Below are 18,702 nucleotides of genomic sequence, written 5' to 3' on the forward strand. Positions count from 1 at the left end.
ATTTCTATGTGATTTCTTTGTTTAACCCTATTTCTTTGTTAAACTATTTAGAGTTTTAAAAAAGTCATCAACTTAGGAGCTGTATATCAGAGGCCACCAAACTATATAATTCATGAGAGATAAACCCAGCAGCTCACTGTTCTATATGGCTTGGATAGAATGTTTGCTCCTCCCCTCTTCCCCCTACTCAACCAAAGCCCATGAAGTCCCCCCAAGTGGAACTATAGGAAGTGGTAGGGCCTAAAGAGGTGTGCCCTGAAGGAGGTGTGACACCTGGCCTTTCTTTTGCTTCCTAGCACCCTGAGGTAAGCATCTTTGCTTCATCATGCACCCCTGCAGCATGGCACAGGACCTCTCAACTGTACTGAAACCTTCAAAATTATAGACCAAAATAAACCTTCTCTCTTTTGATGTTATCCTGAGGTATTTTGTTAGGGTGCTAGAAAGCTAACACAAGACTGAGCTCTTAGGACCTCACTCTTGATAGGCCTGCTCTGCTGCTTGAGCCATCCCCCCACAATACACCCCCCCCAAAGACTTTTTTGCTATATAGTTTTCAGAGTGGGTTTGATGCTTTGCTTAGGCCTGCTTCAGTGTGATTCTCCTACCTCTGCCTCACATATAGCTGAGATAATGTGCACCTGTTGTATTTTATTGAGATGATTTTTTTTTTTGACAGTCCTGGGTTTGAGCTCAGGGCCTGAGCACTGTCCTTGGACTTTCTCAAGGATAGAGCTCTACCACTTGAGCCTTAGCACCACTCCCAGCTTTTTTTTTCTACATATGTGGTACCAAGGAATCAAACCCAGGTCTTCATGCTTACTAGGCAAGCACTGTACCACCAGGCCAAACTCCCAGCCCTGAGATGATTTTTTTAATCAAAGAATAATGTGATTATTGACATTCCTCTCAAATTTAAAACAGGTAGAATTGTATATGCTAATGGATTCCTGTGGAATTTTTTCCTATGCTGTTTTGGTTCCATGTGGATAGTTTATGATACTACTTTCCCAGATGACAAGATTTCATCCTTTTTTCTTTACAGCTGAAATAGTATTCTGTGGTATACAAGTGCCATGTTTTCTTCAGCAAGTTGGTGGAGACTTAGGTTGCTTCTAGTTATTGGCTCATATGTTTCTTTGTTGTGCAGAAGCATTCTAGTTTAATATAATTCTGTAATAATGTTTTATGACATGTGAAGACTATTGCTTTTGATCAAAGGTCAGTATCTACAATAAGATTTTATGGCACACAGCCACATTCACTCCTTTCATGCCTTGTCTAGGATTGTTTGTGCAATGTGACACTGCAGTGTGGTCAAAGACCATCTGGCCAGCAAATTGTAAGGTATTTACTATCTTTTACAGGAAGAAAAATAAACGATGTTGCTTTGTGCTTTGGATTTTTCTCTGCTTCTAGCAGGCATCAGGGGTATGAAAAAAATCTCAGGTTACTTAATGAAGGATTTGAGATGATGTGAAGTTTGGCAGCAACTGCAAGGTCCACACAATTCCCTACTGAAAATGGCCTACCAGGTTTTCTCTTCCTTGATGAGCCTAGACTGGGCTGGTTCCTCTCTCTCTCTCTCTCTCTCTCTCTCTCTCTCTCTCTCTCTCTCTCTCTCTCTCTCTCTCTCCCTCCCTCCCTCCCTCTCTCTCTCTCTCTCTCTCTCTCTCTCTCTCTCTCTCTCTCTCTCTCTCTCTCTCTCTCTCTCTCTCTCCTCCCCCTTCTCTCCCCTCCCTTCCTCCCCCCTCTCTCCCCCTCTTCTCCTTCTCTCTCCTCCTTCTCTCTCCTCTCCCTCTCTTTCTCTCTCTTCTCCTTCTCCTCCTCTCTCCTCCTTCTCTCTCTCTCTCCTCTCCCTCTCTCTCTCCCCCCCTCTCTCCCCCCCCTTGAGTAGTTTCAGAATCTTTCAACTCTTCCCCAGCCTTTTCTATAGCAGGTAGAGACCCCATGTGGAAATAGGCTCACAGTGCCAGACTCAACCTCAGGGTTTTGTCTTCTGAAACTTTGGCCCCATAATGTTCTATGCTTCCTTAGCTTTTTAGTGCCCTTCGCATTTTGTTTATTTTAAATAATTTGAGCACCATTTCTAAACATTTTCTGAGAAAGCATTAGTTCACACTACTTAATCCACCAATATGGAAGTCCCAAGGACGATTGGTATACTTAATTTCTAAAGATAACTTCTAGCTCTTACAGCAAAACACTGCTGAGTGAGTTGTGTTCATTTTGAATCTTAAAACTACCTGGGCAGCTGTCAAATGAATGAGCACGTCATCCCCCACTCTCCCCACCTCACCCCTAGGCCCTCACTAGAGCTGCTCGTGAGCCCACAGAGGCAGACGCCTGCAAGTAATTCTTGTCTCCTTCCTCTGTTTACTCTTCTGTTAAACTCCCTCTAAACCCTGTATGGTAGTCCTCAAATTACCCTGTTACAGCTTTGGAGCCATAATCATTGCTCACCTGTGATATGATCTCATTGACCCATCTCAATCCAGTCTCCCTACTACTGAGAAAGTATTAAAATGGAAAGTTTGCCATTCTACTTTCTAAACCATTACAGATTGTGCTGTGGGATGATATGGAGCATTCTCAGAAGAGCACACCGAGGACTTCATTAGGTAGCCTCACCTGCAGTTTCCCACAAATGCCTTTGAGCACATTTGGGGCCGTTTGTCATGCTGTGCCAGTAACTGACCACTTGCCACTTATGTCTTCCTGATATTACCAAGTAATCAGTGCCTATTCATTATTAAACAGAGCTCCACCATTAGTCCATGAGGTCCCTAAGGATAGATTTCAGTTGTATTTCATGATATCCTCAAGGGATAACAAGTATTCTAATAATGGAATGAAAAAGATGTCACATATGACCATTTCCTTTACTCTTCCATTTTTTTCTTGGTCAGTTGTGGGGCCTACATGCAGTCCCTGAGCATCTTTTGCTCAAGACTAGCACTTTACCTGTTAAGCCACAGTGACAGTTCTGGTTTTGGAATGGTTAGAGTCTCATGGACTTTTCTGCTCCAGCTGTCTTTGAACCGAGATCCTCAGATCTCAGAGACTCCTGAGTAGCTAGGATTATAGGCTGGGTCTCCAGCACCCAGCCACACTCAGTTCTAATTGTTACTTTAAACATGAATCCTTTTGCACACTAATGGTGTGTCGATAGGACAGTAGAAGGGAGCCTTGCCTGTGCCCCTTTCCAGATCACAGCATCCTATGAGAGGCTGAGTTCCAGGGATTCCCGGTGAATGAAGCAGTTAGAGTGGAACTAATTCAGGACTGCTGAGACAAAGAGGTAACCTTAGCAGGAAAGGGAAGCCAGCATCTGGGTCACAAGCACAAAGTAGATAATGAGAAGTGTTTAATACATGTCACTCATCTCCCCTCCCTGATGCACGTCAGATAGGACAGTTAAAGGTTGGGGGGAAAATGACTCTTGATTGGGCTGGGATGGCTAGTTTGAAAATACTACAAGTGCCAGCCCTACATTTACATTACAAGCATTTGTCTTACTAGCCTGCACTGCTGTTATTGTGTCTATTAGCGTTGTCATTCCCATTCTAGAATGACACCATGGACAGATGTTTTCTCTTAGCTCTTCTAGCTCTTCTAGCTTTGTCCATGCACCTAGGTCTCTACTAGATGAGGTTGGATATAACATCAAATATAGTAAAGTCCTCAGGCCTTATTATTGTGGCAAAACCAAAGCAGCTTATGTTTTCATAGGAGGCAAGAGCTGCTAAGACCTGGATGCAACACATCCAAACTCTTGCAAGAAAAACAAAGACTTATGTCTGCCTTCCAAGCTTTGCCAAAGTTAGAGGCTAGTTTCCTTCAGAAAAAGTCACAAATTAGGACTATATTAACTAGTTTTTTCCTGGCTTAAAGGTACTTGAATTGTTTTTCTCTTGCTTACACATTTATGCAAAATCAAATGTAAACTGGTTTTTTTCTTCCAGGCCTCAAAATACTTACTGCAAGGTGCCTCTCCTATTATTCCCCTCCCCATTTTTTTTTTTTTTTTTTTTTTGGCCAGTCCTGGGCTTGAGCTTAGGGCCTGAGCACTGTCCTTGGACTTTCTCAAGGCTAGAGCTCTACCAGTTGAGCCTCAGCACTTCTGGCTTTTTTCTATGTATGTGGTACCGAGGAATCGAACCCCGGTCTTCATGCATGCTAGGCAAGCACTTTAACCACTAGGCCAAACTCCCGGCCCCTCCCCTCCCCTCCCCATTTTATCACACACCCACTTCTCTTTTATCCCAACCAAGAGTTATTGTGTCAAAATGTTATAGTATTTAACAATGCCATTTCACTCTCAACTCTGCCTTAAGCTGCTTTCAAAACAATGATCAATTGGCTTTTTTTTTTAATCTTCCATAGAAACTAGTAGGTATTAAGGAGATCGGTAACGTGTTATAGACTGTTTATATCACCATACCCCAAATCTGTACTTTGATATCCCAACCCCCAAGTTTATGGTATTTGGAGATGGTGCCTTTGGGTGGTGATGAGGATGAGAGAGGGGCTTCATCAAGCACTTTAATAAACCTCAACAGAACTCTCTGGGTCTCCCTGTATAATGTGAAGATACCAGAAAAGATGCTCTCCCAGAGTCCTACCACAACCCTACTATGCTGGCACTCTGATCTTCATTTTCCCATCTTCCTGGTTTCAGAATTATGAGAAACAAATTTCTATTGCTTCATAAATCAGCTAGTACTTTGTTTTATCAGCCCAAACCAGGATAACTGATTTTCAACGACTACATACTTTGTCTACATGTCTTAAAATTCTAGGTATGAAAAATCTACAAATGGATTGCTTTAGTACTTCCTACCCATGCAAAATTATTTGCACTTGTGGTTTAAAGTTTTTAGCAGAATCTCAAAAATTCTATAGATTAGATATGTGTGAGAAATAAAGTAACTATGGAAACATGATCTACGCCAATAGCAGGCTGTGTGACATGATACCATGTGTCGTTGCTGAAGTTTGTACACCAAAACACACATAATTCAGTATATATATCTGATAGAAGCGTGGTCACTAATAAAATGAGTCATACTAGAAAATGTGCATTTAAGGTTTTGTTTTTTAATCCATTTAGCAGTTAATAAGAATTCAGTAGAGAACATGCATTAAGTGGTCTTTATTGATGATTCACATTCAGTTATTTCTTGATGATCAACTCTTGAGTTAATTGTACAAGTATGATAAGTTATTTTCTATTTGCTGTGGGAATTTAAGTGTAAAATGAATATAAAATACACTTGTGGTTTAATGAACGGTCAATGAAGTACTTTTTTTTTTCCTGAGGTATTCCTTATGGCCTGGTTTTATCCCAGATCTGTCTTCTTATTTCCCCAGGAATAGTTGATTAAACCACACAATGGATCTGTTTGTGAACCAAGTTCACTATGAACCAGTGAACTTGAGTTTTAATCACATTAGACATATTTCTTGATTTCATCATACAATACCAATACAAAAGCACCACCCATGCCTCTCAATACATTGGACCAGGCACCTTTGAAGAAAGCTTTCCCTCCTTCATCTTTTGCAATCTTCCTCCAGCAGTCAAGTGTCCCCGTGTACATGATATCAGCTGTGGAAACAAATGTACATTAGGGCTCCATCACTGGAGAAAAGAGACTTTTCCTCAGATACCTGTATACAGTTAGGCAGTTTTAGGAAATTTAGCTCCAGCTTTTTCAATACTCAGTTGGACAATTTCCTTATGTAAATATTGGTCATTCCTACTTGGTATCGGTTAAGATTTGGGGCAATCAACTCATTTACAAACTGTCAAACTGCAAAGCAGGATAAGGGCAAGGCGGTATGGATCTATTTCGCTATAAGGTTGCTATTTTTGCTTGGACTTAGTGTCTGGGCCCTGTACCTGAGCTTCTTTTTTTGAGTAGTTTATTGGAGGTAAGAGTCTCACAGATTCTCCTGCCCAGGCTGGTTTCAAACAGATCTCAGCTGGTTTCCACAGATCTCAGCTTCCTAGTAGCTAAGAATACAAGTATGACCCACTCAATGTGGTTTTTCTATGAATGAGAAAACTAGACCTATTCTATTTATACTACCCCAGTTAATATAACTAAAAAGGCTGTAACTATTGAGCTATATGAAACTGCCTAACATTCAATGTTTTCTTTAATAACTGTAATTTCATCTGTTTCAACCTATGAAAGGTCAACTTTTCTTTCAAAACAAATTAACAGACTGTTTCAGGCCATCTTTCACCTAAGCTAAAAACACCCTCTCTTGCAACTAAAGTAGAAACTACATAAAAGAAAAAATTCTTTTTAAATGAACTTGCAATTATTTCACTTCCTCTTGTTTCTGCATGAAGATTCTAAGAGCCGAGTGCAGTGGGCTCACGCCTGTAATCCTAGCTACTCAGGAGGCTGCGATCTGAGGATCTTGATTCAAAGCCAGCAAAGGCACTAAAGAACCTGAAACTCTTATCTCTAATTAATCAATAGAAAAATAGGAAGTGGGGCTGAGGCTCAAGGAGTAGGGTGGTATCCTGGAGCTGAAGAGCTCAGGGACAGTGCTCAGGCCCAGAGTTCAAGCCTCCCCACTCTCCCACACACACACAAAAAATTTAAGAGTTAAGGTCTAAATACTAATACTTAGTTTCACTTTCAAATAGCTCATTTTTGATGTTGTAGCATCACTTTAATAAAAATTCTATTCTGCAGAGAATCAAAAATTGGCAGGGTAGATATTAGTCTTTCAAGTTTTTTCTGTGTGTACATGCTGGAACTGGAGCTTGAACTTGGGGCCTCACACTCTCCCTTAGCTTTTTCACTCCAGACTTCGACTTCCTGTTCTTTGGTAGTTAACTGGAGATAAGAGATTCTTGGGATTGGCTGCTAAGCTGGCTTCAAACTGTGGAACCCCAGATCTCAGCCTCACGAGTAGCTGGGATTACTACAAATGTGAGCCACCAGGGCCTGGCCTCTCTAAATCTTAACCAAATATTTTTGCTAGTTAATTGGGGGAAAATAGAGGATTCATGGCTTACCTCCTTTCCGGCCAGACTGCATCATCATCCTACGACGAACAGTGTCAAAGGGGTAGGACACCAGCCCTGCAACCGCAGTCACACTCTGGGCAATCATCCAGCTCACGATAATGTGCACATTCTTGGGGTCAGGCAACATACCTGTGAATAGAGCCAAGAAGACAAGCACTTATCAGGTGACTGCTCACGAGCAGTTTAGCAAAAAAGTCAGGTGGCAAAAATCAATTTAGCAAAAAATCAGTTATATAATGCTACCCTTAAGCAAAAGATGCCAAGGGACAGTGTGCCCAGACCTTGAGTTCAGGCCCTGTACCAGCACACAAAAAAAACCACCTTTCTACTCTCTAGATCTAGCCAGAGTTCTGCTTGTTGAAGTTATTTCCCATTAAAGTAGGTAACTGATACAGCTATGTCAAGGAGAAGTTCAGATCCCAGTCTTCCCCTCTGACTAACTCAAAGTCAGAGTAGATCTCAGTAGAGGACACAAAACATTGGTTAGTCATTCACATGTCCATGCCACATCCCCCACACATGCAGAATACTAGGTTCCACCCAGAGATGAGAAAGAACAGGACGAATCTACTCTTTGTGATGTGTTATACCCTGCCCCCATCCTCCCCACTCCCATCCCGGGCCCCTCTCTTACCCTTGGCAGTGTCATACACTCCGAAGTAGGCAGCTCTGTAGATAATGATGCCCTGCACAGAAACACTAAAGCCCTGGTAGAGCCCCTTCAGGCCATCAGACTTGAAGATCTTGGTAAGACAATCGCCCAGCCCACTGAACTCGCGCTGGGTGGCGCCCTTTCCCACATCAGCAGCCAACCTGGTCCTAGCGAAATCCAGAGGATAGACAAAGCAGAGGGAGGTGGCCCCAGCTGCCCCACCGGAAGCCAGGTTACCGGCAAAGTAGCGCCAGAACTGCTTATGCCGATCTACACCCCCCAGGAAGATCTGCTTGTACTTGTCCTTGAACGCGAAGTTGAGAGCTTGGGTGGGGAAGTAACGAATCACATTGGCCAGATTACCCCTCCAGAAGGAGAGAAAGCCCTGCTCCTTGGGGATTCTCACGACACAATCCATGATTCCTTTGTACTGTTTCTCAGCACTGATTTGTTTGCTAGCATGCTGGACCTGGAGAAAGAGAAGGGAGGGGGGTAGGTGGCAGAGGACAGACAAGGTCGAGAGAAGGGTAGAGGAGAAAAAAGGTGTGTACTTCCTTTTTTTTTTTTTTTAAAAGACAAGGTCTAGCTACCCAACCCAGCCCGGCCTCTTATTTCATCCTCAGGGCTGCTGGAATTACAGGCATTATTACAACACAGTGCCCCCTCCCCTCTTAGCTCCACCACTGCTTCCCTCAAGAGGCATAAAAAAAAAATCCTCAATTTCCTTTAAAAAAAAAAAAGCATCCATGAATACTTATGTATATATTAAATATTGGTCTACTGTGTCTCAAAAAGTATCCAAAAATCAGGCATTGAGGATATAAGCACATTAGTTACTTGGATAACAAGCCACAAGGTCGTCCGTTATCGGGGCACTGGAGAGAAAATTTATTCCGCAAATAGATGAAAAGCTGTTTTAATCGGGTAAGGGTAGTCATTCATTTACTGCATTTTTCCTAGGGGTTCACTGGGAGTTAGAAAGGGCTCCCGAGAAGGAGGGCCTTGCAGTAGTAGATGCTCTAATATGGAGAATAAACCCCAGGAGGCATTAGCGCCTAAAATCTTTCAAGCAGCTTATCCAAGTCATCAATTGCAAGAATTCGTCGCTGTTGTAGGCGGTTTATTGTTTTTTTTCTCCACCCCCTCCCCGGTTATTTTAATGCTCAAATTGAGCTGCTGTTCACTGAGCAGCACCTGCCTTTGGGGTAATTTGTGGGGGGGGGACGACGGAGGAGGGGGGGCCCGCGACGGACATGACAGGATGATGACAAGAAACCTTTCACCATTCAGTGACCACGCCGAGGAGAAAAAGATTTGGAGACAGGATGAGTTCGGGTGATCTGAAAACTGTGTCTCCATCTCCCCAGTGCTCTAAGATGTCCTTCATCCACAAAATGGAGGCTAATTCTTATTTTACCGAGGTGACATAAAATGGCCTGCGCCCACCAATATATAGCATAGTGCACGGGCACAAGCGAGTTCTCCAGTCATGATGGTTTTCATTAGGAAAGGGGATTGCAAAGACAGATGTTGGGGAGGGGTAAAAAAAAAAAAGAGAGAGAAAGAGAGGGAGAAATCTAAAGGCCTGCCGTGAGAGGCCTTGCTGGCGTGGACTCGCCGGGCGGTCGCGGGCGCACGATCTGGCTCCTTGTAAACCGACTCCGGGTGGGTTTCCAAATATAGCCACCCGAACGCGGCGCGCCACCCGACACCAGGAATCTGTCACTGACGCTAGACCTGAGTCTACGCAGAGGGCACCTTCCCCTCGGTGTAGGCCAGAAGCCTGAGCCTGAGGCCTAGCACAGATTTTGCTGCAGCAGCCCGCACCCCACGTCACAGCGGCTCGTGCCGCATTCCGCCCCTCCCCCTCCCCGGCTCCCGGCCCGGGCCTGCATCCGGCTCGCCCCGCGCGCCCCGCGCGCCCCGGCCCCATGCGCCCGCCTGTGTCCTTACCTGCAGCAGCAATTTGACCCTCTCGATGGGGGCGACTGCAGTCTTGGAGACGGCGGCGGCGATGCCACCTGCCAGGAAATCCTTTACGAAGCTCAGAGCTTGATCACTCATGATGACAGCCGGGCACACACGAATCTGCAAGGAACTGCGCTCTGGTTCCGGTTCTGGCTTGCAGCTACGCCCTGGCCAGGCACCGCCACCCCGTCTCCGGCTCCTAAGTCCCTGCGCGGTGCAAAGGGGCCGCTGGGCCAGCCCGCAGTCAGTCTTTTATAGTCCCCGCCCAATCTCTCGCGAGAGGAGGAGGGCCCGGGGCTGTGCGCGCCGTGCGCATTGGCTGGGCAGGTGTGTGGACATCCCCTCTACGTCCCCAGCTCTGCAGAGGACACTGGGGGCGAAGGCGCTTCCGGAAGGAGGTAGGGGTGGCTAGGAGGCTGTGCTTTCTGCTGGGGACATTTAAAGGGCAAATTCATTTTATCAGTCCCAGCGAGCCCAAGGAACACCATGTCACCAAAGCCTGTGGCCGCTAATATTTATAGCACCAGAAGGCTTAGCCTGGGACCGACCTGGGGACAGACTCCCGACCCGCTGCCCCCAGCAAGGCCTTTTTCACCCTGGGGCCTGCACGGGAAGCCATCCTGACAAAGGCATTGCAGGCCTTTTTTTTTTTTTTTTTTTTGTAAAGGCGTTCTTTACCACAGTGCATTGCCTGGATTTGGGGAATCTTCAAAGCTGTGCGCCCTCGCAAATGAATTACGATCCTCCTTCATAAATGCTAATGTCACTTGATGGTGTGGTTACCTCTTGTAATCGGGCAACCCACTGTCTTCCACTTCTCTTCATTCATTCTGTTACCCGATATCTATGTGGCCAAATGCCCACGCGTTTGCCACTAGGTGGTTTTAGCAAATAGGTGCAGGTGTTAACACACACTGTGACACACAACCTGATGACCTTGAGGACAGGACACTCCTTCTGTGAGTCTGTCATACATCTTGTAGTTCACGAGACTACTATTTTAAGTTTCCAAAGGAGGGCTTAAAGGGAAAAGTCAGCACCTACCTCGGGAGAACGTGGTCAGGAGCTGGCACCTTCTTAAAGATCAAGAGCTGTACAGCCTTCAGAGAAGGTCGAATTCTTGGAAAAATTTGCCTCTTTTCTGGGGGTCCCAGAGACATGAACAAAACCCAAGAAATTGATTGCAGTTATTATTATTGTTATTATTACTTTGTGCTGGTACTGGGGCTAGGGGTTGTCCTTTGTCTTTTTCTTCCCAAAGCTGATCCCTTCCCCCCTTGACCCACAGCTCCACTTCCAGCTTTTTGCTGATTAATTGGAAGTAAGAGTCTCAGGGACTTCTATCTTCCAGCTGTCTTTGCTGGCTATGATTCTTGATCCTTGGATCTCAGCCTCCTGAGTAGCTATGATTACAGGTGTGAGCCATCCATACTCAGCTTCCAGTTATTTTTTTTTAATATATTCATATGAGCTTCATTTTTCCTCATTCCCTTTTTTAAGGGGATTGGAATAACCATACAGATTTTCAAATCTGCTTTTCCTTTTCCTAGAATGAGTGCAATTCATTTTTAATCTCTTCATTTGTTTTCCTGCCATGTTTCCTAATGTTTATCCATACATCTGCAATATGTGTTCATTTTTTTTGCCAGTCCTGGGTTTGAACTCAGAGCCTGAGTACTGTCCTTGTACTTTCTCAAGGCTAGAGCTCTATCACTTGAGCCACAACACCATTTCCAGCTTTTTTTCTATGTATGTGGTACTGAGGAATCAAACCCTGGTCTTTGTGGGTGCTATGCAAGCACTCTACCACTAGGCCAAACTCCCAGCCTGCATGTGTTCTTTTTTTTTTAAATATATTTTTATTGTAATTATTAGAAAGGTTACATTATATTCACCAGGTAGAAGGTGCATTACTTCACAAACATTGAAACCCTTTCTCATGTCTTGGTCCCCATTTCCCTCCCCCCACCCCTGCCCCTCATCTTGTATTCCCTCCTTCCCTACCCTGTTTCAAATAACCAAATAAGCATATATATAATATATCAGACAACAATGTAAAATATTGTAACAATATGAGATAACCTAGGGACAGCAAAAGAGATGAGAAATAACATAGTACATTAAGGACAACAATCACTCGCCTGTGTTCATTTATTTGCACAATTTTTTATACTTTTTATAATTTTGACTTGCACCCTGGCAATGTCATTCTGGCAAGCATCATGGTAGATATTTATTGAGGTACAGCTGTGTGTCACTCTAGTCCTAAAGACTTTAGTAGAGCAGAGATCATGAGCTGGATGGCAGGGCCAGAGAGGAGATGCATTTACACAAGGTTGAGGCAGGCTAGAGTGTGGAAATTCAGGTGAGCAGTATGAAAGCTTGCAAAATTGCCAGAGGTCAGAGGAGACAGAGGCACAGGCAAACAAAAGAGGCATGTATGTATTCATTCAACAAAAATTGGTAGAACATTTATTGTGTAATAGGGATAAAAGTTGGTATTGTTGATTCAACATAAGTAAAATATGAATCATCTTTTTCTTTTTTCTTTTTTTCTTTTTTTGACTAGTTCTGGGGTTTGAACTCAAGGCCTGAGCAGCATCCTTGGTCTTTCTTAAGGCTAGTGCTCTACCACTTGAACTACAGCGCATTTCCAGATTTTTTCTATGTATACAGTATCAGGGAATTGAACCCAGGTCTTTGTGCATGCGAGGCAAGCACTCTACCTCTAGGCCAAACTCTCAGCCCACGAATCTTCTTTATGGATAAAAACCTTGTCATTCAGTATGCCTGTCAGTAATTTTGATGCATTTCTTATGGAGAATCCCAAAACTCATCTATCTACCTATTAGTCCATTTCAGTTATAAAGGCATATTATGTTCCCCCTTCTTAATACTGGACAGCAGCTTGAGCTGCTTTCCTTTTAATTGTACATTCGAGTTCTTGTTTTATTGTAAAAATTTAACACCTTTGAAAAAGGTTTACTTTTCTCCTTTCATTTTTGAATCCCATATATTCCCCAGGTGGAATAGAAAGATGAAATATTTTTAAAGTTTTACAACTCTTTGTATATAATAGGACATTGCTTTGTGCCAATGTAGTCAGTCAGTTCTACTCATGTGCTTGTTTCTAATAGGCCATCTCTAATGCTGGCTTTCAAAAATATGTCTGTTACAAAAACAAAACAAAACTGTTATCACTCAACTATGATCACTTTCTTGCCCTTCAAACAAGTGTATCTTTTAAATTACCTTTGCCATTTTTTGTTTTAATGCACACTCTTAATTTGCTATGAAGTTACATGTATTTTATTCAATTTAAGTTGGTGGGATTTTCCTTTTATACAAAATTTTAATCCTCTTCTAAGAGAGTGAAAACATTTATATTAACAATTATTTATTATAGTTAGGCAGTAAATATATGTTTAGCGTTTTTTGTTATTTTCCTTTTGATATTTCTCATTACATTGTTCAATCAGTGTTACTCACTCAGAAATGAACAGATCTGTATTATGAAGCTATGCTACATGTTCTGGTGTAAATATCCTTCTCATATAGACATATTAACCTATTTTCTTTAATTTTGAGAAGAAAAATACTTTTGGTTCACTTTTTCTTGTACTTTTCTTCAGGAATCTCAGCACTAATTCTTTTTTCTTCTTAGTAATGTGTTGATTGATTTTCTTTTGTTGTTATTTTATTTGTTTAGCATATATTCTTGTATATATGGGATTTCATTTCAACATTTCTGAGCCTATTTTACTTTCAGCACTAATTCTTAGGTAGATTTTTTTTGTTGCCAATTGTGGGGCTTAACTCAGGGCCTGAGCACTGTTCTTGGGCTTTTCTCAAGGCTAGAGCTCTACCAGTTGAGCCACAGCACCACTTCCAGCTTCTTCTATGTATGTGGTACCAAGGAATGGAATCTGGGTCTTTGTGCATGCTAGGCAAGCACTCTACCACTAGGCCAAACTTCCAGCCCCTAAGTAGATATTCTTGTATATTTATCCCAGCACTAATTCTTTTTTTTCCAGTCCTACTCCATCTCAAACCAGTAAAAATTAGTCATAGTGATATGTGCTTGTTTACTAAGCTATCTAGAAAAGGGGAAACGCTATCTGGATGATCTAAGCCAGCTAAGGCATAAACACAAGACCCTTCATTTGAAATAAAACTAAAGCAAAAAGAGATTGGTCATAGCTCAAGTGGTATAGCATCTGCACAGCAAGTACAAGGCCTAGAGTTCAAACCAGAGTAAAACCATGAAACAAGCCTTTAAAGAAGATTAAAAAAATGTCTATTTGTACATATGAATGTTTTTCTCCCCTCAAATTTTTCAAGTATTTAAATACCACCAGAAGATTTTTAACAGACATTTAAGATAACATTGACCCGGGTAGTATTATTATCTTCGTTACGCTTGTTGTATCAGTAGATGATATCATATTTCCCCTTGACTTTTCTCCAGTTGTCCTATTCTTGTGGGGAAGGGGAATCCTTGATCAAAGGTTTCCTGGAAGCCCAGGTCAGCATGGTCCTCTCCCTCCCTGGTCTTTCTCAGGAAGGAGAGGCCTCAGATGCCCTCGGGAACGTGGACTGCCTGTGGTCACAAGATCACAAGATGTGGGTATCACTTACACAGGCCAGGGAGAGAATAGTGCACACAGGACATGTGTCTCCTCACCAGTGTCCATCTCCAGTGGCCTTCTGTCAGCAGGAGAAAGAACAAGGTCTCTTGGAAAGAAGGGTAAAGTATGCTCATAAACTTAGCCTGGTGTCTGGGGGGCAGGCACTGGGTCTGTAGAAATGAGAATAGGATACTGAAGTAGATTTTGTCATTTCTCAGTGGAAGCTTATAACCATTACTCTCTTGTGCCAAACAAGAGACTAAAGCATAGGAGCTACCAAGAGTAAAACACCCAAGAAATAAGGAAAAAGAAAACACTTAAGGACTTGGTGGTGGTGGTGATAATACTATGCCTATGTGTAGGTGGACACCCACAACAAATTAGAACATGCCACACAGTACATTTCAGCATCAGAACAACAAAACATATTTTGATCCTCTAGGATGACATAGACCCACCCGTTCATAGGCTGTACTGCTTTGGAAAGATAAAACAAAATAGATGACTATTTTTCCATTATTCTTGCTCAGAGTAGCTTAGTGAGCTAGAACATTATATAATTATTATATAATAATATTAACAATATGTTAATATTATAAAGGACATTAGATCATATTTTATTTTTTTTTTTGCCAGTCCTGGGGCTTGACCTCAAGGCCTGACAATGTCCTTGAGCTTTTTCAAGGCTAGAGCTCTACTACTTGAGACATAGCACCATTTCCGACTTTTTCTATGTATATTGTACACCAAGGAATCAGACCTGAGTCTTCATGCATGCTAGGCAAGCTTCTACCACTAGGCCAAACTCCTGGCCTCAGAACATTATATTTTATAAAGTATTTTACAATGCTTACAATGTTATAAAATTATATTTATATATAAAATATAAGTACATATTAATAATATGTAAGATATTAATATTAATAATATGTACAAGTATGTTAAACAAATTCACTTATAATCAAATACCTTTATGTAAATTCTTTACTAAAAAACAGACTCGCAGCTGAGAACAGTGGCTTATGTCTCTAATCATAGTTACTTGGTAGATGAAACCAGAAAGATCCTAGTTAGAGGTCAGCTAGGGCAAAAATGAAAAAAAAATGTGACCCCCATATCAACTAATAAAAAGTTGGACATAATGACACACATTTGTCATCACAGCTATACCAGAAGCACAAACAGGAGAATAAAAGCAAATTAAGGGTTAGGAGTATGGATCAAGTAGTAGAGCATCTGCCAGCAAACAAAAGGCCCAGAGCCACCAAGAAAAGAGTAAATGAATGAACAACAAACAATAAAGGGCACACACAACACATGTTGTGTGCACATGCACATCTTCCAGAAAAAATGATTTTTCAGGTAGCCTTCTTCAACCAACAGTAAGCTAAGGCCAAACAAAAGTATAAAGCTGAGGGGTTAGGAGTTTGGCCTAGTGGTAGAGTGCTTGCCTAGCATACACGAAGGCCGGGGTTCGATTCTTCCGTACCACATACATAGATAAAAGCCTGAAATGGTGCTGTGGCTCAAGTGGTAGAGCTCTAGCGAGCCTTGAGAAAATCCAAGGACAGTGCCCAAGCCCCGAGTTCAAGTCCCAGGACTGGCAAAAAAAAAAAAGTGTAAAGGTGCAACGTGTGTCCTTTGTTAACCTCTACCACTTATTCCAGAATCTTCACTCTTCAGTGGACTCCCTTGGGTATTCATTTTTCTCTTAGTCTTCCAACAACTTGTACCTACCTCATTCACTCATTTTTGTCCTTTTCATCTTCCTACAAGCACTGTTGGATGCCTACTCCAAACCCCCAATACAGTGTAGGTTCTGGCATTTGAACCCGGTATCCTCCAGAGCTCAGGAAGGTAAGTGACAGCACTGAAGAAGTTCAGGTGACAGGAGCAGACAACCTGTGCGCCCTCAAAGCTACCCCAATGCAGTGAAAGAATGATTCAAGCAAAGGCCTTGGTGCTTCAGGCAAATGTGCTTCTCAAATGTGCTACCTCAGTCAGAAGTGGGTTTTTTTGTTTTGTTTTTTCATTTCAAATATGTGCATCGATATTTCTTTAGGCCATGGAATCAAAATTGCACACATTTGTTATTGCGCACATTTGTTATATAAAAGGGTTTTTGCCCAGACAGTTCCATATCTGGAACTGTACAAGGTATCCTGATCAATCTCACCTCGTCTACCACCCTCCCTATCCTACCTCCCCTTCTCCAACATCATTCATATGCACCAATATTCTTGGGCTGTATTCACCCTGTGTGTTAGCTCCCCTCCCTCCTGCTGGCATCCCCTCTTCCACCTCCAAACAGGGCCCATTTACTTTCATTCAGGATCTTGTGTTTTTAAAAAGCATGTTACAAATGGTGATGAACAGAAAAACTTGCAGGCAAAACTTGGAGCCCAGTTATTGAAAGGAAAAAAATAGGGTGATGGAATTACATGGTATATGCATTTGTCTGAATTAGGGAAGGGGAGCAATAAAATGGTGGGACAGAGCGGGGAAACCAATGTAACAGCGATACACACAAGACAGTATGTTGGAAATGACTTTACAGTGTGGAGGGGGTCGGGGAAGGGAAAGTGGGATAACAATGTTTGACCAGAAATGTATTCACTACCTTACATATATAATTGTTACCCCTGTGTACATCACCTTGGCAATAAAATTAAATTTAAAAAATAGGGTGGAAGGGTGGAGGGTAGGAAATTCATGGAAAACACAATCAAGATTTCCTGTCAGGCTAGCCATTGGTTGTGGGAGGCAAGGGAGCTTGTGGGGCTCGGCAGCCCCTCCCCCAACACAAGCAACCTCAGCTATTCTTCAAAACTCACTCACAACATCTTCCTTTCTTCAATTCCTAATCTGTGCATACATATCCCTTTACTCCATCCAATAGTGCAATCCAGCCAACGTTTTATTTTATGGCATAACTAATAATATGCTTTATATGTAATTTATATGTGATTTTATATATTACATATGCATATAAATTCATGCACACACAAATGAAACAATGCTTCTCACCATAATCATTACCTCCACTACTGACAGCTTTGAGAAGGAAGCCATCACTCCCGTGGAGCTCACTTGATTAATTTTTAATCGTGCCTATGTATCACTCCTATAAAACACTTGCTCTATTTCTGTAACTACTGTCACTACTAAAGCCAATAACAAGTGTTGGCAGAGAGACCATTTTTTCTGTTGCTTTTTTTTTTCCATCTGTACTGTTGGGGAACAGTATTTTGCTTTTCTAAAGTGTGAGTGCCTTGATTAGCCTCGTTTGCTTGCTTGCTTTTTTTTTTTTTTTGCCAAAGACACTTTCCTCATACTGTCTTCTAGACATTCAGTGACAATGCCACAGGATTAAAAAAAAAAGACTCAAAGTATTCTCCCAGAGTTTTACAAAGTCCGGAGAGAAAGGAAGATGGTAAAGAGAAAGAAAAACATGACACTGTAGTTTGGAACCCTGAGTAAGAAGGGCTCTGCATTCTGCCCCAACCCCAGGAGATGGCAAGATGCCAGGGAAGACATGGCTCTGTGGTGATCCAGTACACAGATCTAGGGCAGACTCATGGAGAAATCCAGGAGCAGGAGAGCAAGAGAGGGAAACTCAGGCACTTGCAGTTTAGCCTGCAGGCACAGAGGACTTCGGACACCCTGGCAACATATTGAGTTCCTCCAGCAGAGTGTGCCTGCTGGAGCAGCAGAATAACACTTGGTTTCCAAGGACACCAAGGTTGGCTGAAAACAAGCCAGACCTGAAGAGCCTGGTGGCTGGGAGTGGAGAACGTGTCTGAAATGACCTTGATGGAGCATTGGCTGAAGTGGAGAAAGGAAGAAGGATTTGGGCCTTCGAGGGTGCTTATGTAGACAGACCCATACCACACATCTGGGCCCCTCCTGTTCTGAGCACTGCTCATGTCTCTGGACTGCAGATGCTGTCGATTGGAAAAAAAAAAAAAAAAAAAAAAAAACAAGAGAAAAGGAGATGTAAATTGTTGTCACCTCTTGGCAGAACCAAGCCTGTTAAGAGAAATTAAATTGCTTTGCACAGCTGAGTGTGTGGACTGATATTTGTCTTGCTGTAGAGTATTCTTGCTTGTGAAAAATAGCACACTAAAGACATATTCAGATTTTTTAAAAACCTCTGTAGTATTTTTCTCTTTATCTAGAACATCTCATTAGGTGGTACTGAGATTTGAACGCAGGGCCTTGGGCTTACTAAGCAAATGCTCTACCACTTGAGCTACTCTACCAGCCCAAAACACTTTTCTTAAGATAACTCAGATGGGGGGGGGGTGTGAAGAGACAGAGACAGAGACAGAGAGAATTTGGAATGTTAAGTAATTTAAGGACAATTTATGTATCTCTATGAAACTGCAGACTATCCATTA

At 42.4% G+C, this 18,702-nt stretch overlaps 1 protein-coding gene across 1 annotated transcript; it reads right to left on the reverse strand.

Moving 5' to 3' along the window:
* Positions 1 to 5,080: 5,080 nt before the first annotated feature.
* Slc25a4 (solute carrier family 25 member 4) lies at positions 5,081 to 9,910 on the reverse strand. Its single transcript, XM_090354133.1, has 4 exons — positions 9,660 to 9,910; positions 7,689 to 8,175; positions 7,043 to 7,183; positions 5,081 to 5,611 (listed from the first exon to the last, which is right to left on the reverse strand). The coding sequence occupies exons 1-4, from the start codon at positions 9,768 to 9,770 to the stop codon at positions 5,454 to 5,456; spliced, it is 897 nt and encodes a 298-aa protein (XP_090210259.1). The 5' UTR covers positions 9,771 to 9,910; the 3' UTR covers positions 5,081 to 5,453.
* Positions 9,911 to 18,702: the final 8,792 nt, after the last annotated feature.

Source organism: Megascapheus bottae, chromosome 20 (genome assembly GCF_031878675.1).
Source record: "Megascapheus bottae isolate mThoBot1 chromosome 20, mThoBot2.hap1, whole genome shotgun sequence".
Lineage (NCBI taxonomy): Eukaryota > Metazoa > Chordata > Mammalia > Rodentia > Geomyidae > Megascapheus > Megascapheus bottae.